Source organism: Pollicipes pollicipes, unplaced genomic scaffold, assembly GCF_011947565.3.
Source record: "Pollicipes pollicipes isolate AB1234 unplaced genomic scaffold, Ppol_2.1 Scaffold_4002;HRSCAF=4701_pilon_pilon_pilon, whole genome shotgun sequence".
Taxonomy (NCBI): domain Eukaryota; kingdom Metazoa; phylum Arthropoda; class Thecostraca; order Pollicipedomorpha; family Pollicipedidae; genus Pollicipes; species Pollicipes pollicipes.
The window spans coordinates 2,243,183-2,267,130 of NW_023596420.1; the positions used below are offsets into that span (position 1 = coordinate 2,243,183).

A 23,948-nucleotide genomic window follows, 5' to 3' on the forward strand; every position below is an offset into this window, starting at 1 on the left:
CCCAGGAGCCAAGTGACGCCACAATACCGGCTGATGTCTTACAGTCTTAACGCAGCACAACAGTACCCGGACCCGGCCGTCAGCTTAGCTCCTTCCTCCGTCAGCGGGGCAGGTACGAAAGCAATACAGGCTGATGTCTTACAGTCTTAATGCAGCACAACAGCAGGCAGACCCGGCCGTCAGCTTAGCTCCTTCCTCCGTCAGCGGGGCAGGTACGAAAGCAATACCGGCTGATGTCTTACAGTCTTAACGCAGCACAACAGTACCCGGACCTGGCCGTCAGCTTAGCTCTTTCCTCCGTCGGAGGGGCAGGTACGAAAGTAACATTTCACTGAATGCCATAGATAACCATAGAAGAGGGCATGTTACGAGCGTCTTAACATCTTACATTTAACATCCTATGACTACTATGCCGGCGGCAGCTGCCGCTCTTAAACGCCTGATCGGATAGTATTGACACATCAAGGCCATACCGACCATACCGACAGATGAAGGCTCACGCTCGCTTTTTCAGACGGAGCTTTTGCGTACTAGTGGTTGATTGCTCCAAGCAAGTATGAATGATCGAGTGTGCCCGAGCAGATAAACGAATGGGGCCCCTGACAAGAGCGTAGGGCCCTGCACACAATTGGAAGTACCACCGACCCAACGCGCAGGGCCCCCGAACGATCGAGTGTGCCCGAGGTGAGATTAACAGACGGGGGGCCTCCCGACAAGAACGTAGGGCCCACCATTGAAAAAGAAGTACCAAGACCCAATGGGAGCGGTTCCCGAACAATGTTTGCGCTGAGGCCGCTCGTGTTGTTTGGTTCAAATATGCATGGTGGAAGCAGCTCTGCCCACCGTCCCGAGACGTGGTTGCACGTGACTTCCACGTGGTCACCGTCCGGGAAGGTCGTATTTTACGAAGCAACGCCAAGATGCCGTTTGCCTGCCCTACCGCGTGGTGTCAGAATGAGCCTACGTTGATATTGTAGACGTCGGAAACGTGGTGATGGAGCGTACAACAATCTAAAGCCCTTGCCAACACGCTTTCAGCGCATTTAATTCGACGTTCAACGCACACTGAAAGCCCAAATCTGTCGCGGTTCGTTAAGATGGAGGCGTCGCTTGCTATCTGTTCACCGTAAGCAATACAAAACTCGTGATAGCGGTAACCAAACCGCCAGATTTGAGCCCAGTTGGTCAAACTGCAGACGGATCGGGCAAGGCCTAGTGCAACTGTGAAAGCGACGGTCGGACTGAGCGGCGCCGGTGGTCAGCGGCCCAGTGTAGGTGTGACAGCGGCGGTCAGACTGACCGGCGCCGACGGTCAGCAGCCCAGCGTAGGCATGACAGCGGCGGTCAGACTGAGCGGCGCCGGCGGTCAGCGGCCCAGTGTAGGTGTGACAGCGGCGGTCAGACTGACCGGCGCTGACGGTCAGCGGCCCAGGGTAGGTGTGACAGCGGCGGTCGGGGACCCAGTGTAGGTGTGACAGCGGCGGTCAGACTGAGCGGCGCCGACGGTCAACGGCCCAGTGTAGGTATGACAGCGGCGCCGGCGGTCAGCACCGCACGCCAGCCACACAGCCTCTCGTGCACAGTTCAGACACCCAACACGCATCACTCCCATCCTTTCCCCACATCCGTGGCAGCAGTTTTGATCAGAGCGCGGAGAGAAGGGGTGGTGACAAGCGGAACAATGGTCACATTGCGGCAACCTTCAGATGTCCTGAAATCCAAAACGCGTACCGGAAGTTTCTAGTGTTTATTGTAACTCGTAAATGGAATAGAACGGAACAAAGCGCCTCTAGAACACGTAACTTGATTACTTTGATATACTAACACAACATTAACTTGCTAACATTTGCCAAAACACCAGTCCAAACGTAAAACACGGTGGATGATGTCTCTAAAACACCGGTTAACTCAATAACACAGCACACGCATTGCCACCTGACTTAAAATACAAGCTCTAATTAGGCATAGTTTGTTGGTAAAAACTGTGTAACTGAATTTGTACTCTCCTGCCTGGAACTGAACAAATAAAAATTAAACATGTATAATAAAATGCTAAACCTACTAGCAAACATCACCTGAATGCTGAAATCACCGAGAAAAGAGAAGAGTGCACAATATCATTGTCACAAGAAAAGGATGGACCAGGCTCGCTGCTGCCAAGCCGGGCTACACTAGCGTCACGTCGGTCAATCAGGTGTCTTGCGGGCCACCGCTCACCGGACAGTCACCTGCTGCAGTCCGCACACAACCACACAGGCCGCGTTATCTTGCTGTTACACGGCACCACGGCGCCGGCCACAGCACACCAGACAAAACTCTTCGCCGTTCTCGCGTCAGCCGAGCACGCTACTCGTTATGGAAAGGGAGGCTGATATGTTTCTGAAGGGCACATAAGCGTTTCGACAAGTGACCGGGCGCTGCACTTGTACAAAGGCGTTCCGACAGACGGCGACTAGTCTTCCTCGCTGACGAATGTCACACGCGCACCCACCCCCGCACGCACACACACAAACATATACATCTTATATGAGATTTAACGATTACAAGTAGGTACAGAACCAACCGAAAGCGCGCACGGCGGCGGCGCTTGGCGGAGCCGCCCTGGAAGACTGGGACTGCGCGGCAGCCGGCCGGCCGGCCCGCTGCCCGCTCTGCGACGGCCGGCCGGCCGCCGTCGCCCGGTCTGGCCCGCCCCAAAGCCGGGCGTGGATGGAATGGTCGACAATGACAATGTACAAGAACCCGCGGATGCACGCCACGCACACACACCCAGACACAGTCAACTTGAGAAGTTGCTGGCGGCCAGGACACGAGGCCGGCAACAACAGCGCCACCGACCAAAAGAGCTACAAAAATTTAACTAACTCGGATTTCTTGTCGGCCCCTCGCTATGGCTCTAGTGTTACAATGATACACACCACTCACACAATAGTATAAATACTGTGATTTTAATAGCTGGCCCAACATGACTATTTTAGGCATATCATACAGCAACATTTGCATAAAATGCACCAAAGGGGTTTATATAACAATCACGGAGCTATCACCTTTCCTACGTAGTATGCTAAGTACGCAATAAAGTATACGCCGCACACAGCGGCCCATCGAAAATAATGCAAGACCGTAAAGACAGAAGAAATCCGGGCGGGATCTGTTGATGGAGAACAAGCTGGGCCAGTTATCTGTATAACTAGTCAAGGAAAAGAAAACTAAACGTACACTACATGGCAGCAAACACAAATCTAAGACGGCCGTCATATCACTTAGTTTGATTATAGGTTACCAGGACAATGCGGCGCCGCGCAACTCTGTCAAGCTCTGCTACTGTCAGCAGCCCGACACTTGCTACGCGAGGCGCAACCAAAAGACATACACCAGTCCACTGGTGTGGCTCACAGACACCACCGCTGGGGACTGCAACGCTATCATCGTGTGAGCACAAGCCGAACTGCAAGAAGCCGGCGACAGCAGCCGGGCGGTGGGGTCATGAGCCGTCGGCTCTAACCACCGCCACTTGCGCCGGCGCTACGGATAACACCCCGCGGCGGCATCTTTAGGAACAACGTAGATTTGGGGCCGGGATCGCGTCAGTGCCATGCGACCGCTCCCGGTCACGTGTGCACCGTGACTATCAAAGACTAGGTACAATTATTATTTGCCCGCACGGACGGGACGCACCCGCCACAACCGTGAAAGAATTCGCCATCTTTGGTAAGGGCACACAATAGGGGCGGTGCGAGGGGGGACATCTCTCCGCAGTGGCCCTGCCGACGCTCCCCTCCCCAGGCGTGCGGTGCCTTGGCGGCGGGCCTCTCCGACTGCGCTCCCTCCAGCCAAGAGCGATGCGCGCTAGCCACACGACACACAAACACTGACCACGTACATACATACGTATACGCGCGCACACTCCACACCCACCCACACACCCACACCCACACACATACACACAACCGATCATACACACGCAAAAACCAGCCCCCCAATAACACGTATGCGCAAACCAAAATGAACACATATACATGTCCCTATGCACAAAGGCGCGCACGAAGACAGCATGTCCGTACGCGTGTGTAGACACGAACCGGTACGAAGACAACTGCGACGTGGCACGAACATCACATTTCTTCGAGGAGATCTTTCGTATATGGCCCGAGGCCGGGAGCACGGCGGGCGGAGGCGGGCGCGGGGCGGTGCGTGCCCATTCGAGGATTGGCAATAACCGTGCGTGCGCGCGCGCGCGCACACACACACACACGCATGAGTATTGGCCGACCGTCGCAACACTCTCAGTCAGGGGTGGTGGCACCAGGAAGCGTGAAAACACGAGGGTAGACGACACGGACACCAGCCCTGTTCACGCGGGCGTGTGCGCGGCAAAAAACCGGGCAAAAACGCTAACAAACAAGGCATTTGTCATCGGTGGATGCAAAAATACTGCACGCGGAAAGCCAGACAATTGAGCAACCGATTTATGCCTGTCCCCGTGTTGTCGGGCCGGGCGTGAGCGGCAAAGCCAGGAGGGAGCCAGCCCAGCCCAGCCGTCCGCCACTGCCCCTAGGCAATGTACAACGTATTGAGCACCAGCACGTGGTGGTTGTTCTTGGCGATGGTGATGATGTAGCCCTCGTGTGTGAGCTTCAAGCCGCAGCACCGCGACACCTGGCGGTGGGAGAGGGTCAGTGCTGAGCCGAGCTCCTCGCAGTTTAGCCAGTGGCGGAGAGCTTCACGCCGCACCAGCAGCACATCGACCCGCACCACGACGGCACGTGGTTGTCAGGCAACCCTTACCTTAGCCGTGCGTCAGCAACCTCGAGTGCCCTTCTGAAGGCTTTCGGCGCATACATCTGGAGCCATCAGTCGCTCGGCACTCCATCATCAGCCAGAGGGGCCATCCGGCCCGAGCAGCTCACCTTGACGTGCGGACACTCAAACTCCGAGAGCAGCTGCCCGGTGCGGCTGAAGACGGCCACATGGAACTTGTTGCCGTGTGAGTCGCCGATCAGCACGTCGCCGGCGTCCGACACGTCAATGCCGTTGGGAAAGTTGGTGATGTTCTCCGACCCCAGCCGGCGCAGGAACTGGCCTTCCGAGTCGAACACAACCACGCAGTGGTTCTTGAAGTCGCAGATGTAGTAGTCGTTGCCTGCCCGCGCAGGAAAGGTAACGGCCCGTTGGAAACCATCGAAATGTCGAGCGTGGGTGACCATGCTGAAGCTAAGCACACGGCAACGTCATTCGAGCGTTCCATTTAAAAACCGTCCTTTGCCATTTCTGACACTTGGTTGGCCTTCCCCAAACCCGGTAAGCGCCCAACCGTCAATCCCAACTCACATCCGTTTCCTGAGCTCAGCCCGCCGTGGACAGCTTCCATACACTTCAGCAAATACAGATGACAAATGTGAGCGAGTGCGGGGAAGTCACAGCAAAATGTGACTGGCTACTTCCGAGATACTTGAAAAACCATTGCTACGGCTGCACACATCGGACAATGAGCAAGGTCAGGACAATACATGCGACGCAAATGGCAGACAGGTTTCGCAACGCCCTGTGGTTTAGAATCTAACACATAAACCGGACATCCGCCACACGGCCAACAATAAATTCATACCTTTCTAACATATCTAAAATAATGATAACCGACCAGCAATCATTAAAGGGAGTGTTCCACATTTGTGTTGAATTTTGAACCGTTCAATGTCGTGTTAAGAAACACAGTGACGTCTCAAGGAAGATATTTATCAAACAGAGAAGCTGTGTTGTCAAAAGGGGTCTTTTCCACTTAAAAATATACCAACAGTTATAAGTGAGCTTCTTTCATCACATCTAATGTTTCCCTCACTATCTTCAAATGTGGAACAATCCCTTTAAAGGGGATTCCCTCTGTTCCAATTTAATGTTGAACCATTTTTTCAATTTCTTCATTAACGTCCCCCGTCGGACTGTGGGAGCAGCTGGTGCTCCTGCTGCTGCTGGACACGCGAGCCCGACCGTCAGGAGGCGGTCTGGTGCCCATGCAGTGCCGGGTGAACAGTCTGACACACACGTCCTCCTTCATGTTGCGTCAACCACTGTCGGCTTTGGCCGACACTGAATAACAGTCTGTATGACTATGATTACGGCCAGCACAGGCCACTGCAGTTGACGGCAGTGTTGAGATTCGGCACTGGAAAGAAGATGGACCGTTGGACAGCCAGCATGGTTTGGTGGTTCTTCTCAGGAGCATTCTGAATCGCGGTCATCAACCGCACACGGATCCATTCTGAATCGCGGCCGTCAATCGCTCCAACACGGATCCATTCTAAAACGCGGCCGTCACTAACACACGGACCCATTCTGGACCGCGGCCGTCAATCGCTCCAACACGAGCCCCTTCTGAATGGCGGCCGTCGATCGCTCCAACACGGACACAGCCCATCACTTTTAGATCTGGTTGTTTAAAGACTGCATACTCTGTAGGTCATTTAAGACGCGAGGTAGCAACCTGGCACAGTCCCCGGACACGCCCCATCTGGCCGCGCGTCAATACTAACCGGACAGATCCGTGTGTCCAGGTAGGCGCACGACCATAAATTACTGCATCCATGCGTTGTTTTGATAGAGAAAACCGCCAACGTACCATAAAGTTCGTAATACGACTGCTATTCATTTGGAACGGTAGGCAGAAACACAGCCAAAGCGGGGATGGGCACGTGCCTCCTTCCTGCAAACGCGGCCCTCTAAGGCACTCCACCCCGAAAAGTTGACAATTCAGGGCTTCCCCAATTTAGGGACAGGCATGCCTCACACGTCCCCCCCCCCCCCCCCCCTACACCTTAGGGAGACTCTGGTGGCACCTTGGACCATAAGAGACCTGGTCGCCAGTGCTCTAATTTAACGGTCTCCACCGCCATCGAGAACCGTCACTGTCCATGCCCCTTGCCTGTATCACTAACAGCACAGTACGTACCGCGCAGACATTGTGCGCAAGTTATGGACCAGTGATTGCCCCAGGTCAGTTCTATTTTTGGAAAGTGCGTTTCCATCTCTGGAAATAAGGTTTCCGATGTCTGGAAACTGCATTCCTCTAAACGCACAACAATGCATAATTTTCTGACGGCTCGTGATGCAACCGCATCTATCGCGAATGCGATGAACATCTTAGATCACATGTTACTCATAGTGCAGTGCTAGAATCCAAAGTATCGTCCGAAAGCATCGAATCCCATTGTTAACAATGATGGCCTGCTGAATTGTGCCCCCATTTCTAAAGCGTACCTTTTTATGAAGGCCAGCATTTCATTTTTGGAATGCTGTTCCAAAATAAGAACGTTCCGACGATGGCAATAACAACCAGCTCGTCCGACTGATCCTACAAAACGACAGCTCGTATGTCACAAGCCTTGCCGCAGCCCTGCTGCCCACGACAGCGGGTAGCGGGTAGCGGGTAGCGGGTAGCGGGCAGCGGGCAGCGGCCGGCGAGCAGCGGGCGGCGGACAGCGGGAGCGGGCAGCGGGCGGCCGGCGGCGGGCAGCGGACCGCGTGCCGTGGTGTCAGCGCAGCCAGGCCGCTCACCACAGACGGCGATGTCGGATGGCTCGCGCATGTAGTTGCTGCAGTCGAACCACTTCATCAGGCTGCCGTTCTCGGCGATGACGAAAACGGTCGGGGTGACGCTGTCCACCACCACGATATGGCCGGCCGTCGAGATGGCCAGCCCGGCCACGATGTCGATGCAGCTGGCGACAGCCGGGCAACCACGTCAGCTGGTGACAGCCGGGCGACAACGTCAGCTGGTGACAGCCGGGCGACAATGTCACCGAAGCCCCAGCGCAACCGACAGCTGGCGCTCGGCAGCCGGCTCGCACCACGACCCTCCCAACGTCATCGCCCAGCGAGTCGACCTCAAAGGACGCACTAGCACCGGGCCCATGGCACCAGTCCAGACTACTAACTAGGCTGACATGCGCCTCGTAAGTGAACAGCCTCATTGGGCTCCAGACAAAAACCGTTTAACGTTGGCTCCCGATCGTTTCCAGCGTTGAAGTGAAAATGACAAATGGCTGAGGTGCAGTGAACAGCACTATGTCAGCCTTCCGCCTCCAGAGACCAGTGATATTAAACTGTGACATCTGGTAGACAGGGGTGCGCTTCAATGCACGCATGACCGACTACCATAATGCACCGAACAAATACAAAGCATGGCAGCGATCGCGCTCTTCACCCACTCCCGCCACTTCAGTTTATTGCAGCCCTCCAGAGCAAGCGGGAAAGACCTATTCCCTAAGATATCCCCGAGGCAGCTAGCAAGCTGCCCCCATCGGTGATGGATGTGACAAGTAATCATGCTACATCACAACGAAAAATTTGTGCAATCGAGGTGTGCTAGCAAGAAGAGTGTCTGCCTTCACGGTAAGCGAAGAAACGAACTAGACAGGGGCTATTCCTCACACGTTAAAGCACACACAAGCCAAATGCGCGCACCACGCACGCATGCTCTCACCCACGCTGTATGTGTATGTGTGTGTGTGTGTGTGCGTGCCGGTGTGTCTGTGTGCATGGGCCTAGTTGTTAAGGGCCAAGCTCCGTTCACCAAAGTAAGCCTGTAGCGTCAGACGCGGCCTTAAAAACGCCTAAAAATCCTAACACGGGCAAGAAGTAGAACCAGTTGATTCAGGTCCATGGAGACATCGCGCGCAGCCATGGCGCATCTGGATGTGATTTGATTGCAGTCAATGACAGGTTATGAGGTCAAGAACACCATCGTGGGTCACACCATCCCCACACGGTCGAGAGCCGCCCTCCTGCCCGACATCAAAGACCGTCCGCGGCGCGTCGACCGTCTTCAGGCGCTGCTATACCAACACCAGCCAGTTATCACACTTACTTGCCCCGCAGCCAAGCACGAAATGCACACTTCCATTTTTGCTGCTACTTTCGAGGCGCATTGATTGGCATAAGGATTGAACCTTATCAGTTCACATTTTCCAGCGTGGAATTCTGGAATTCTGGATCCATTCTCAAAAGCATTAAAACCAGCCGAGCTCAGGTCGACAAAGCTGGCAAAAGCGGTCCCCTGCCGGCGGTCCCGACCGCCCGCCACCACTGACCGGATGGAGATTTTCCGCACGAAGTAGCCGTTGCGACTGAAGATCTGCATACGAGAGCGTTCGCTGCCGCGGTCGCAGACGACGAACTTGCCGGACGAGCGGATGACGGCCACCTTGCGCGGGTACCACAGCTGACCCTCGTCCTTGCCCGGTATGCCGAACATGTACTTGAACTCGCCGCGCTTGTCGAACATCTGGCCAGCGCAGCGCGACAGTCAGCACCGCTTTTAAACGCCAATGGTCCTGCCATTTCAGACATGGGAGTCATGTGCAGCGTAACATACCGGAAGTTTAACACCTGTCGCACCTAAGTAGGATGATGTCTCGTGACATAGGTTCAATGACATGCAACAAACTCTCTCCCGTGGTGTTTGGTCATCTTGCCTAAAGCACATCCAGCATGCCAGATCATGTCGGCGGAGCCACTTAAGTCGTCATACACAGAACGGCTACGGCCAGCAGCCCTCACCTGAATGCGGTGGTTATTGGTGTCGGCCACTATTATCTCCTCGTCGGCACCGAGACAGAAGCCGTGCGGCGAGTTGAACTGTCCCTTGAGCTGTCCCAGTTGGCCAAACTTGGCGCGGATCTGCATGCTGGAGAGCGTGCTGGCTACGCCGCCGCGTCGTGTGGTGGGTGAAACGGAGCCGCTGCTGCTGCCCAGGCCTGGCGCGTACACCAGAACACAGTCATGGACACACACCAGCCACATAGCCCCACTGGCGTTTCAGTAGCCGCAAAGGCGGCCACTTCACGCCGGACTGCACACGCGGGGCATGGCGTGCAGCGGGGTCCGTGTGGGCGAGCGGGGACTGAGTTCGCCGCAAAACTTGCAAAGCAACGAATGTCATTTGGCCACTCCTTAGCTACACCCACCCCTCGTTACCTGCTCCTGTTTTGCTTTCGAGGGTTGAGCATCGGAAAATTGTCTATTACCGGGGCGTGTATACGATGAACGATCCTGCAGCCAATAGGACAGGGAAAAGCTGACCCGTAAAAATGGCGTACGAGTCGTCGCCTAGGGGTTTCCCCAAATTCAGGGTTCCCGCAGGTCATTCAAAATGGTGTACGCGCGCTTCGGCAAAATGGGGACACAAAAGCAATATTTGGCGCATAGTAAGTGACGAGTTTGCAGTGTGAACACAAAGGTCGGTCGCCCCACAAAGCAGAAATACATGAGCCGCATATGTATGCCCAGTACGCAATCCGTACAGGGTCACCTCCTCTCGCCTCAGCCTCCACGAGCACCGCTGCCACACCGCATCGAGCGTTCCCGCATGCACCGAGCGTTCCCCTCCACCACCATAAGCCAACTGCCGGGTTCGTGGGCTGATTCAAAGTGCCGCCAGACCTTCTCATGCAACCGCCTTGAACCCAAATGCGTGTTCTACGCAGAAGGCTACTGTGTACATTTCAGGCGAGTGACCTTGTTTGACCTCTAAATGGTCATGATGGCCAATAAACTTGCGACATTTTTTTCTGATTTTGAATAAGCGTTAGGGTTACGCTACGCGATATGTTTCTAACAAAACATGCTGATCTGGGTCATTTTAGGTTAGTTGCCTACCCCGACCATTGAATAGTCGACGGAATATGTCTGTTGTGGTCCCTACTATCAAGACATTCAAAACGACTACCCCGTGACACAAGCTCTCCAGTAAGAAAACAGGTTTGTTTTGTCCCTGACCTGACCTTCACCCCCGACTCAATTTCAATGAAATTAATTCCAATCTTGAATTCAATTGTCTGTTTGCCTACGACATTATCTGAGATACGTATGACTTCGTCGGACAGCCCGTTGTCGCATCAGATTGAACGAGTTCGTAAAAATTGTCTTCGCTGACAGCCAGCAACGGCCAGACTTTGACCTGCCGTAGGTCATCCATGTCACAAGGTACGTCCACTTTTTCTACAAGATCCGCTAATTAAATGCCTTCAGCAATGCCAAGTTTGTTGGGGCTATGCCACATCTATCGCAGGTTATTCCGTAAAAAAACTTTGCGGAAAGGGTTTAAATTGACGCCTACTCAAGAGCGTGTTAATCCATCGCAGACCCATAGGCAGCCTTGAGGCTTCCGGGCCCATTATTACCGATCCGTTCCTTATCCATTGGGTTTGTTCCTGGACACAATTCTCGTCACCATAAACTACCAGTTTTTAAGGTGAAAAAACCATGCCATTGTCGGCAGTATTACAGCTTTCAACTATTAAAGTAATATATAACATTTGCCTTGCTTTTGCCAACGTATGTGCTCAATAATGTTCGCAGCACACCCATTTGTCAAAAGGCTTGTGCGATAAATGCTACGAAGGCTTGTAACACTCTGGGAAACAGACATGCAAACTGAAGCTACTATCCCGCAATTCCAATGAAGCATTATGCTGTTTTTGATTTTTTCCATTCGACTCTCACCACAGCGGGTCTTTTCGAAGTGCACTTTGGCTTTGGGAAACTGGGTATCCATGGTCTATAGTGACGCACTGGTTCAGACTTCAACCAATTCGCTTCTCAGTAGCTGGCCCCCGCCGCCCGCTGTGCCAATCACAAACATTAATTTGTACTGCCGTCATTTTTACCAGTAGTGGTGCCACTTATAAGCCCGCGTGCCCGCAATGAGCGGATGAAAACGGCTCAGAAGTGGTACCTCTAATCCGTTATAGCTAAAAACGGTCGCCAGACCCACGAAATGCTTGTCATCGCACTCGTTGGGTTTCCGCACTACTTAGATGTTATTTTCAAAGTGGTCCCCACTTTGTATTAGTCTAGCGCGGTCCCCACATGGGAGAGCTTACAAACGTGCGTGCGTGCGCGCGTGTGCATTGCATTAAATGCATTACAATGACCCAGCAGAAGCGTGCGCCTACCTCTTGTAATACAGGAACCGCACCTGGGCCACAATCAAATGCATTACAATGACCCAGCAGAAGCGTGCGCCTACGTGTTGCCATACAGGAACCGCACCTGGACCACGCGGTGGGCGGGCGAGTGGGCCGGCGGTCGAGCGAGGCTCACCTGGCGCCATGGCGAAGCCGTTGTGTCCCAGCAGAGGACCGGTGGCGCCGAGCAGCGGGCTGGCCGGCCCGGACGGCGAGAGGCCGCGCAGCTGCTGCTGCAGGCCCGGCCGTCCCAGCCCCGCGTCACCTGCCACCACAAACACATGCCGTCACAGCAGTGAATCCACCAGCCGCGTAGCGTCACAAACAGCAAACATTCGCCACGCCCACCGGTGCTTCTCTGCGTGCACTCAGACAATACATGCAGGCGGCGGATCGTAGCTTATGTATATGAATGCGAGATACATATGATACCGAGTTAACTTGATTTTATCACGAAGGTTCTCTGTGCACCATCCGGAGACGGATCGCAACCCATGTATACGAGTGTATGAGGTATATATGATATCGAGAAGCTTCATTTTTGTGCAGGTTCTCAGTGCACTATCCAAGTAATTGGCGGAAGTTAATATAAACTACTCGAATGCGTATACAAACAGCATTTAATCTTAACTTTTGATCATGGGATGCAGGGAACATTACAACTGCTGGCTGTATTCCCTGTGTTGCTTATGTGTTCACACCTGTTCGGCTCTCACAACTTGCTCTATGTGGTCAAGCATACAGAGCACCGAACGTTCAATGTGGAACGGATTTCTGAGCTCACAAGCAACGTGACACATTACGGCATCTTCAGATGCGTGCACATCCTATGAGCTTCCGCCGATACAATACTTGAACGCAAAGTCATAGCATACACTGCGACATAAGAGGTTGTGCCTCAACCCATGCATAAACATTGTTAGCCAGGAAACATTACAGCTTCGAATACCGCCTATTTTCTCGTCCAGTTTGATTTGTCATTCATTTTGTCTCTGGTGCAGCCATCCGACACGCCACTTGGATGTCACTATATGCATATGTATGGCTGTAGCTGTCACGCAGTTGTGACGCGTTCAGTGGCAGATCAAAAAAGTGTAAACGCGAACGTATTTTTGTACATGGTCGACCACAGTCGGAGCAGACGGTTAGAAGTGACTTTGGGACACCCAGTCGCCTGCTAATATATTCATGTGTGTGACGAACAAATTTGTTTACAAGCAGGCATTAAGTATGCAAAAACCAAACACAGGGAGTGTTGTCAATGCAGAAATTCACGGAAATAGCATATGAAAAAGGCCTTTACATACCGCACGAATCGGGCCGTGTAAAGGTGAGATGTCCTTGTAGGCTGGGCACGAGAGTTGACCCTTTCGGCTCAAATCTAACCTTGCAATTGGTTTCGTCAAAATACTGGCATATTCCTTGTCGTGAGGCACACAATTTACTCAAATGCGATAGAAACAGGTGTTAAAAAGCTATATGGGGTGGACCAAACTCAGGGTAGTAAAAGCCGGAAATAACGGATTCCAATATGAATTCCAGTATAATACTGGAAACTTACCAAATGTGGAAATATGTCCTAAAATTTCAGTTTCAATTTTCAGGGTTTTGCAATGAGCCCCTTGAAGAATCTGCTTTACCTCGTAGAACCCATACACGCAAAAGATGGGAACGGAATCACGCCCCTTCGACCCACATGGTTTATTAAGCACCGTGGATGGCTTTTAACATGAAGTTAGAAGCCAACGTACACTTAAGACGGGGCAATACCGCGAGATCAATCGAAACTGAGCAGATATTTGTGAGCTGCAACAAAAATAACATGTAAACGTCACGAATCGAACCAATACAAAACGAAAACGAGGGCTGAATTGCGTGCCAGCAAACATGTGGCTGATTTGCAAACATGCAACAAATATGCAAAGAAAACGCCATGTGCCAATAAGTTTTTCCGCTTCGGCGATTCGAATAAAAGGTGTTCATCCAAATAATTGTTTTTACTTTGTCGCCACCTAATGAAAATATGAAAAAATAGATACTGATCAAAACTTGTTGGTACCGGCAATTAAGCCACCTTTTTGGGATACGCGAAGCACTGTGCGTGATAGATGTCTTTGATCAACGTTACTTCGGTTGTGAGCCTGGCAACCAGTGACGTATTCGCGGAGTACTAGATTTCTTACTAGATGAGGCGTATCATCGGCTGGATGGTTGGGATTAGGCGACTTTTCTCATTAGTATGGGTTTCTTTTAAAAACTGAATGAAAAATGACCTTAAAAATGTATCAAAAATAACGACATCCGACGACGCAGTTCATGGCGCAACATATGGGCTGAATTTTGTTTTTGAAATTATTACATACCCAAACCGGATAAATTCAGTAGATATCACGGTTTTAAGCCAAACAGTTTAGTACGGTTAACGTGATACCTGTGCCTCATGCAATGTTGATGTTGTCAGGGTTAGGAGTCTCCGTAAACTCAAGGCACACATGGTGGCTCAAAACCTGACGTGATCTCTTCTCAACGGTGATACTGTTGGTAAACGAGGCGAATGTGCTCAAGGAAATGTGGCCTGGTTCAACGCATAGGCTAGGTCTCATCAGCGTACCAATCCTCTCAAAATCTTTAGAGTCCGGACCCCCGATCTACAGCTTGAAAAAACTGCTGCCATCTTGACCGCCATCCCAAAACTTGACTTAGACTGGGTCAGGCATACCTTAGTGCCTAAGTTTTCGGTGTGCTGCCAGACTATGCCGCTAATGGGATAAATGAAGTAAAATGGTATTAAAATAACGTGGTGAAATTTACAGCTTATCATGACAAATTTAGAGTGATTTTTACGGTTCATGTGTGATTTCAAGTTTAGACAAGCTCAGTGTACCTAGTGTATTGAAATTGTAGGGAACGAAGTTGTATCACCATGTAAGGTTACGCCATACTTTTGAAAAGAAGACGAACTGGGTTCTGAAATTTCGTTAGGCAGTGTCTCAAATGCCTCAACATCCACAAAATGTCTTGAAAATCTAGCAGCTCTAAGAGTCTTCTCCTTTCCAATTGTCGACTGCATTTTCATGCATTTAATCCTTAAAAAATATTTCACTTTCATCTTTTTCCGTCACCTATTTCTTCTCAGATATTTTGCGTTCGACAACATTGTTGTCTAAAACCAGGCAAAACTGGAGTTGAACTTATTCTAGACCAGTAATCATGAGTAAAAAATGTCGACAAAAGTGACAGACGCGCTGAAAAAGACTGGTTAGTCGTACCTGCAGGCATCAGCGGGGAGATGGCCGCTGCTGCCGGCGGCGGCGGCTGGTGAGTGACCGGCGGCGGCGCCCGGCCACCCAAGAAGCTGTCCATCACGTCACCACCGTCGCCGCCGCCGCCGCTGCCCAGACGCGCCAGCGCCTTGATGTTCTGCAGCGCCATCTGCGAGCCCGAGTTCAGGAACTCCAGCTGCAGACCGACGCCGCTCGAGACGTCACCGGTGAACACCGCCTCCTGATAGCTCTGCGACCTAAACAGACAAATAGAAATGTGTCATACCTGCTCCGTCCGCCCCCCCCCCCCCCCATCCCACCCCACTCCCTCCAAAAAACACAGTCAAGGCATGACGGAGGCGGATGTGACCATGTCTTATATACAGGCACACAGTAACGACCCAACTAAGCATCGGATTCGCAATAAAAAACAACTCGGTGACACTATGGTGATAAATATGCAGTGTTTATCACATATCAGAAGGCTATGCAGAATTTTGAATATTTCAATGATAAAACGTTGACCATAGGCATCGTGGAAAACGTACCAAACGTACCAACGTGCAAGAATGACGGCTTCCCATGTCTACCAGTGCTGCCTGCCACGACAGGCAAGCAACAGTACTGCCTGCCGCGACTGGCAAGCACCAGTGCTGTGTGCCACGACTGGCAAGCACCAGTGCTCCCTGCCACGACTGGCAACCACCGGTGCTGTGTGCCACGACTGGCAAGTACCAGTGCTCCCTGCCACGACTGGCAAGCACCAGTGCTGCCTGCCAAGCACCAGTGCTGCCTGCCAAGCACCAGTGCTGCCTGCCACGACTGGCAAGCACCAACGCTGCCTGCCACGACTGGCAAGCATCAATGTTGTCTGCCACGCCTGGCAAACCTATCGACAGAGGCAGAGGCCATTTACCTCTCGTACAGAGTGGAGGGCCGATCGGCGGCCATGGGCGGCGGAGGATGGGGCAGGCGGAAGCCACTGTCGGCCAGGGCGGCCATGACGGGCGGCGCTGGCGGCGCTGGCGGCGGCGGTGGCGGCGGCGGCGGCGGTGGTGGCGACGAGGGACCGAGCGGAGGCGGAGCACCGCTGCTGTGGCCACCGGACAGGCTGCTCAGACTGCTGCCGATGCCGCTGCTGCTGCCCAGACCGTTGATCGGCGACGGCAGGCTGGGCGATGACAGAGAGTTGTAGCTGCAACGGCCGGCAGTGGTATGGATGTGATGCCGCACTGTGACGGGATGCATGGCTGAGCCGCTGGCACTGCTGCCATCGGCTGTATGCAGCTACTTGCAAGTGCCAAATTCCCTCCGCCATCGATACAATGAAATAATAATTATGAGCCCTCATGTGATCACTTGAGTCTTAGCGGCGCAAAATATTTAGGGGACAGGAATAACTACAAAGGACAGGACTGATTGTTACAGGGACTGTTTCTCATTTACACAGGGTTTAAACCAAGACAGTCATTTTCGCGATCATTCTCTGCAGTTTACAACCATATCTTTTAAGACCTCTGCCGTGCCATTGGCAGCCATATCCTTTTTCAGACTTGCGGACTTTTGCAGCCTATTACGCGCCACCTATGAGAGTCATCCAGACGTGCGAATAACCCGCCTCACTGGCTGCGCCGCGTCCACGACAATATGGCTACTGAAATATTCGTGCTCGCGGTGTTTGGCAATTGGCTAACAGTCAGATCACGCTGTTGATTGCATGTCTAGGAAACAGTTTAGGTTATTTAGTTTAGGGTCTTCCCAACTAGCTATAGCCATTTCCGAGCAATGGGATGGAGAGAAGTGGACGATGGCAGGGCAAAACTATAAATATATACACTATAAAACTATAAGCGCCTGGAGGTTCATCCAGTGAGTTGAACCCCACACAAGGATGTGGGTATGTGTTCCCCCGGAACGCCCAGATGTGGCTGGGTATGTGTTCCCCCGGAACGCCCCCCCCCCCCCCTCTCCCGGCGGCGCCCGGGGCGGCCATGCCGGTGTCTCCCCCACCACCACCAGGGGCCACTGAAGCCCAGCCAGGGCTGTTGAGTGTCGCTTTCACCAGATAAACGGGGTGTTGCCAGGATATAGGATAGCAGGCATTGTCCAACCTCTATATATGACGGACATAAGGTTGAAAACAAAATAACTTTAAAATAGCGCCGTCACCGCACGTGCAAATGCAATGAAGATGTCACCACGTAAAAAATATACAAGAACACCACGAGAAAAGGCCAAAGCACACGCACGCAACGCTCCTACACAGAATTTACACGCGTAAGTCAGCGCCGTCTCGCGCCTATATCGGGCCGCGTTATAAGTAGGTAGTGCCGCCCTACAGCGGCAACTCTGAAGCGGTAACCCTGGCAGCGACTCTGACGTCATAAAAACGCTCTATGACGCAATCAGACGGTGACGTAATGAGGACAAGTGCGATTTCGTTCCTCTTGCACTAAAAAGCACACCAATACGTAACAGACAATGCATGCAGAATACATATATACCAAGAAAAGCACGCATACAGAACTAGACCGCGCGGGACCGGACGGTATTGGATGGCGTCGGACAGCACCGGATAACACCGAATGGAGACAGCACCGGATAACACCGAATGGAGACAGCACCGGATAACACCGAATGGAGACAACAACGGATAACACCGAATGGAGAGAGCACCGGATAACACCGAATGGAGACAGCACCGGATAATACCGAATGGGGACTGCACCGGGTGACACGGAATGGAGACAGCACCGGATTACATCGAATGGAGCCGGGCGATACAGGACGGGACCAGGCATGACACGATGAAACGTGATGAGGCTAGACGAGATCGAATAGGACAGGATGGGACCAGATGGGACTAGACGGACCAGACGGACTACACGGGCTGGACGGAACCACACGGTACCGGATGGAACTGGACGGGGCTGATGCGATCAGATGGAGCCGGACGGGACCTCGGACCGGGTGGGACCGGATGGAGGCCGACCAGGCCCGACGGGACGGGATCGGACGGTAAGGGAAGTGACTAAAAAGGAACAAGATAGCCACAGAAATGCGCGCGTAGCTAAAAATGTATTTGCACACCTAGATGGATAGATAGACAAACGTTCGCTCTAAGGTTCAGCGCTAGACGACCGCTTAGAAAGCTTTCCATGCGCCACAGTCGCGCCGTGAATCTGTTCTTCTAGTGGATGGATTGAGCCTCTAATGATCCCGAGAGCTTTCAAGAATGTTTGGAGTTCCATTTTGCCGATTCGATGGTTTGCGGCAATCGCCACTTTGCGTGCGAGCTGGTGAACGCGTGTGACTGAGAAGAACAATTGTGACGGAAAGAACGTGGAGCAGGGAACGACGCAACATCTTCACAATTGTTGTATTTATATTATACTTTTATCTACCCGGAGCCGTCACTTTGGGATACCCATTTACAGTGAGGTTCAAAGCAGCCACGTGGTTCCACGTGCACCCCAAGAATAGTAAGTGAGCCTCTGAGGAGTCAATTTACTCCCGGACGTCGCGGGAGACCACGGTCCAGACGTACTCCAGCAGCGCCAGCAACTGACCCAACGCTGAAGGGTGGCATGTCCGCCTCCACCGGCGAGATGGTGGTCGTCTGGCGCGAGAACGGCCGCGAGACCGACACAGGACCGGGCGGTGCGGACGGCGCGCCCACCACCGCCAGATCTCGGCCGTCCGCCGCCGGAGGTGAGCGCGTGAGCGACGGCTGCGGCGCCGCTGGCGGCTCGTCCTCCAGGAAGTGGCCGAGCATCGCCTGCCGGCAAAGCAGCGCGGCGATCAGCTGCCCGATCATACGCCCACGATCGGAAAGGATAACCGTGATACAAAGGCACACAGCGTGCTGAATACCCACTTTTGAACAGGCTTGCATTGTCAAGCAGCCAATTTTCAATCTAGCCCGCTCGCTGTCTGGAAAGGCGCATCAGCATGATATGAAGGGAATACTATTCCAAGAAAAACAATGGGGCTCCCTTAAAACAGCGCTATACGCGCAAAACACACGCACATCATATGCACAACGCTGCCACTGCAAATGGCGTCAGGTGTGACGGCGGCAACCGCCGCCTGGCCGAGCCGTTTTGTGCCGCCCGTCCCGCGCCATCGCCCAGATGGACTGACCTTGATGGTGGCGTCCACCTTGCTTGGGTCGCAGACAAATGTCATGTCCAGGCTAGCAGGCAGCTGCGTCATCTGAGCGGACTGGTGCACCCGCTCCAGCACGGCTGGCTTCAGCGACAGCAGCTCGGCGCTATCCCCGAACTCCATCAGCCGGTCCGCCAGCCTGCAATGCGTGTAACGAAGCTAACGACACACAGACGCATGCGCACACGGTCACCCACCGTCCATCTGCCCGCACGCGTGTCCTCTTCCTCTGGCTCAGGCAAAGGCGAAGTAAACACTTCCCCGGATAAGTCCCTGGTCCTTTCATAAGACAAACGCCCCATGAACGGATTATACAGACACGCCCAGGCATGTATATGGCATAACGTTTACAGCTAAGGCGTTATGGAACCCAACAACGATGGCAAATGCTTCCATTACCCACAGACACATCTTTCCTAGAAACTATCGTTACCCAAAAATGTGGCCGACTCATTTTACAATATTATTCAATGGCACGCTACGTACACTATGGGAAGCCATGTAAACGTGAACAGCATAAATGCATATCAAACTACGAGTACATCAAGGCATTATATATATATATATATATATATATATATATATATATATATATATATATATATATACTTTCAGGGCCGAATCTGTTTCCAAGAGGCAAAATGAGCGTGTTTTAGCCATCATCAATGCGCTGTGAATTTTGGTCTCTGTTCTATGGCTTCGACTAGCCACCTTTCAGACGACCTCTATCTGCCCGGTGGAGCTCGGCAGCTGTTCCGTACTCGCGTTGCTCGCGAACTGGCAGCGCAGAGGTTCCATGTGTGGGCGCAGACAACGCGGGCAGGAAACTCAAGCCCTGCTCTCAAAGCCATTCTAAAATCACCGCGCTACATTGGCGGATATTGGGAAGGCACCATGCCAGAATGCCCATCAAAGGCAATCGTTTTCATCGGAGAGCAAGTGTTTGGCGCTACATGGATAGCGCCACCATGGAACAAAGCGCGCTCACCTAGCAGGCAAGCAAAAGCGCCGTTTGCGGCTGGCGTCTTTTTCCAATATAACACGTCACACCACACCGCTGCGATAAGCCCCGTTGTTCGCAAGGACGCTCCTATTATTCTGGACTGCCAAAAAACATTCACTGGAAACATTCCAGGTCTCGGCCAGAGCACTAGATGCCAGCCACCGACGAGCGCTCCCGCTCCCGCTGGGCGTTATCGCTGGAGTAGCTGCCTTCCCACCTAAGTGCCTGCTCCAGATGGGCCTTGTCCCTGTCACAGCGCTCGCCCACGTCCCACACCAGGTCCCGCTTCTGCCGGTGCAGCTGGTCACAGCGCTGGCGCAGAAGCAGGTGGTAGTGCGTGAGCGCACGCTGTCCCGCCGCCAGCTGTTCCTCGATCTGGAGGCAACAGCGCTCGTGCGCCGCCTTCAGCGATTCCAGCGCCATCTGCACATCGTTGCCGGTGCTGTCCATCTGCTTCTTCTGTAAAAGCGGAATGCTGCTACAACCAGCGACGTCTCACTAGTGGGGTAGGCACGCGGTTACGCGTCAGTGGAACAAGTTTAACACATCCAATGTGCGGTCAGCGTTTATATTTTGTCTATCTAGGCACTAAATGAAGGCCGTTATACGAGGCTAGGGTCTTTTTAAGGATTTGTGAGTAGAGAACGCCCCAACATGGCTGTTCCCAAACGTGGATTCATCTAACCAACCACAAAATCTGACTTCACCCCGGATTAAGGCCACTTTATTCTTGTCTTTAGATGACAAACGTAAAGAAAGATCTAGCTTATTGACCATACATGATGGGGTACGAACGGGGGAGGGAGGGCGGGGGGGGGGGGGCAAAACGGGGATAGAAAGGTTACGAATGAAGGGATCCCTGTCGAGTGTGGGGGGGGGAGGGGCGGGGGGGGGGAAGGGGCGGGGGGCGAAATTTGACAGAGTGCGGGAGCATTTCCCCACAATTGACATGCTAGACCAACGCCCGCTGTTCGAAAAATGCATACCTTCGTCTTCGCTTCATCGATGGTGTTGAGGAATTCACCCCACTCCACGCGCTCCACGTCACAAATGCGCTTTAGCACATGCTCTGGTGGCGTATGGGCACCGCCAGCCAGCTGGCACTGCTCGCAGGCGGGCATCTGCACAGGTCGGAGACATCGTTAGCGTTACAAAGGCGCTGTTGCAGAGTTCGGTCGTGCTATCGCAGGGAAGTGAACTTATCAGGCTCAAACAAGTGAAGCGCGAAAATTGGATCAAGCTATCATTTCAGCTTTAAGCCATGTTTGCCATTGTCTCAATCTTATACACGAGAAGCGTCTGACCAAGTGGCTGCCGCCGTGACAACTGACCTCCGGCTGTCGCGAGGGGCACCGGGCCGCCTCGTAAAAACATGGGCACGTGGGGAGCGGTGGCCACCGCTGCTGCACTCGTGCGCACTGACAGCGTGTTGTGGGCGCGCCGACACAGCGGACAGCATCAACCACCGGCCGTGGCAAGACCGGTTGTGCTTAAATTGTCGAAACTTTCCAGTTCAACCTTTAATCAACATCAGTCCAAAAGGCAACATTGAATGCAGTCATCTTCCTCATGCCATCAGCAACCAGTACTTTTCAATCGTTAAATCATTGTTTCCGTGTCACGTAAGTACCCACAAACTTCTAGTCCATCAGATCTATCGCCGCTTTCAGAATTTCCGAAATACAGAGTCCGATCGGACCAATCCAAGCGGACTCGGCCAATGACGTCATTTCCGGTTTCATCAGACGTAAACCAGGCACGTGCTGGCTTAACTTCTCATATATGGCCTCGGGTGTGCACACGGCATAGCTGCTTTTTCGTATCAAGACTATTATAACAGAAAAAATGTGCTGTTTTCACTCTGCTCTGGTTGTTAAGGACCGCATTGCGCCGTCGCTTTGCAGAAAGATGGCACTGCTCGTGTGCCATTATGGGGATGAAGTGAGTATGAGCATGGAGATGAGTGTTATGACGGAAGCATGGGGAGAAATCACCTCAGGTATGAGCCTTCCGCTGATGAATTCAAACCTAACCGCAAAAAAGTTTTCACGGTAAAACAATTACGTTGATTATCTAATTCGCGGTTGGCAAAACTGATCTTCGGTGTGCCGCTAGTTTTGAAGGACCCTTTGGAACCTAAAAAAAAAGATCAGAACCGTGCGTATCAGAAGACAGCCAGAAATGGTGACTCTGATAGCATTAGCTGCCAAAAGCCCTGAGGGTTGCCTCATCCGGGGATTCACCAGTGTCCGGCTTCAAAAGCGGGAGCTTTAATCAGGAGCGCCGTGACCAGGCAGAGCTTGGGGCACTTGGAGCGCTCGTGGGAGCTTTAATCAGGAGCGCCATGACCAGGCAGAGCTTGGGGCACTTGGAGCGCTCGTGGGAGCTTTAATCACGAGCGCCGTGACCAGGCAGAGCTTGGGGCACTTGGAGCGCTCAGATCAGTGCACACATCGTCTTCCATCACCCAAGCCAGAAAACAGCGACAATGCCCCCCATCTTCCTCTATCGTACGGCACAATGTGACACGCTACGAAACACCCCTGTCAAGGACGCGCCCACATAGGCTTACCTTGCAGGTGATGCAGGCCAGGGAAACCTGTGTGTCGCAGTGGTGCACGCAGGCCACCGGACGGTGAATTGGAATCGGGTTCTTCAGAGCCGCATCGTCCAGCTCACTCAGCGTCATCACTTGATGCTTCTGGAAGCAGTTCATTTTCTGCCGGACATGAAACATTGCCGATCAAGTGTCGCAGTTCCCAGCAATCTTCTCTCCCTGAACGTAGGGTAGATAGATCACACGCGGATACGCACCGAACAAGCAGCCAAATACGCACCGAGTCAGCATGATCCCCTAACAATATGGCGCAAATGACCATGCCTGTTCCAAAGCTGCAACCGCCCCATGCACTTGCCTGCAATCCAAATGCCTTCTCAGTAACCACGCCTGGTGCAAGCAGCAAATGCTGTAGTCATTGGGTGCAATGGTTTGTATTGTATCCGAGATTTGTTTATGGACAGCAAGACAAAGCTCCTTTGTGCTGTATACTATATCGCACGCTCACACAATTATACCATTTAGGAAACATGGTTAATAATGTCATTATGGCAGTGCAGAATGGCCGCCTTTCCAAGTGAATATGTTGGCTTTACAAAATTTGTAGAGGTTGAAGTTAGGACAAAAAATTGCAATATCCTAAATACGAATGATCTGCTGTAACCGATATCCTTACCTTCATACCTTTAACACAACAGCAAGATATAATTGATAAAACAATTTTTGTAACAATTGTGGTACATGTCTAGTGGAAGCATGTAATACCCAAGTATTATATCAACAACTCAAGCTACAGCTTTTATTCATAATGTGCAAACATGAAGATCTAACGCGTACGTGGTAACAATTTGCAATTTCAGGGAACCCAAACCGGGCCATACCGCACTTAAAAAGTCGTGGTGCTAATTCGAAAATTATTTATTCATCATGTTCAGCTATTTAGTTGATTTATCGCGCAACGGCGCAGGAGCCGATGGTTGCAGTTTAGGCTGCGG

The 23,948-nt window shown here is 52.5% G+C and overlaps 1 protein-coding gene across 1 annotated transcript in view; it reads right to left on the reverse strand.

Annotated features, from left to right (window-relative positions):
- Window positions 1-1,732: 1,732 nt before the first annotated feature.
- The window catches only part of mei-P26 (E3 ubiquitin-protein ligase meiotic P26), a 30,405-nt gene continuing 8,189 nt past the window's right edge, over window positions 1,733-23,948 (reverse strand). The window contains exons 4-16 of the mRNA XM_037217709.1: window positions 22,969-23,115; window positions 21,383-21,517; window positions 20,614-20,855; window positions 19,370-19,532; window positions 18,796-19,004; window positions 16,143-16,421; window positions 15,233-15,483; window positions 12,100-12,228; window positions 9,556-9,752; window positions 9,087-9,280; window positions 7,552-7,715; window positions 4,911-5,143; window positions 1,733-4,659 (exon numbers count right to left, since the gene is read on the reverse strand). Coding sequence (XP_037073604.1) covers window positions 4,555-4,659; window positions 4,911-5,143; window positions 7,552-7,715; window positions 9,087-9,280; window positions 9,556-9,752; window positions 12,100-12,228; window positions 15,233-15,483; window positions 16,143-16,421; window positions 18,796-19,004; window positions 19,370-19,532; window positions 20,614-20,855; window positions 21,383-21,517; window positions 22,969-23,115 — 2,448 coding nt within the window. The 3' untranslated portion in view covers window positions 1,733-4,554. The remainder of the gene's footprint in view (window positions 4,660-4,910; window positions 5,144-7,551; window positions 7,716-9,086; window positions 9,281-9,555; window positions 9,753-12,099; window positions 12,229-15,232; window positions 15,484-16,142; window positions 16,422-18,795; window positions 19,005-19,369; window positions 19,533-20,613; window positions 20,856-21,382; window positions 21,518-22,968; window positions 23,116-23,948) is intronic.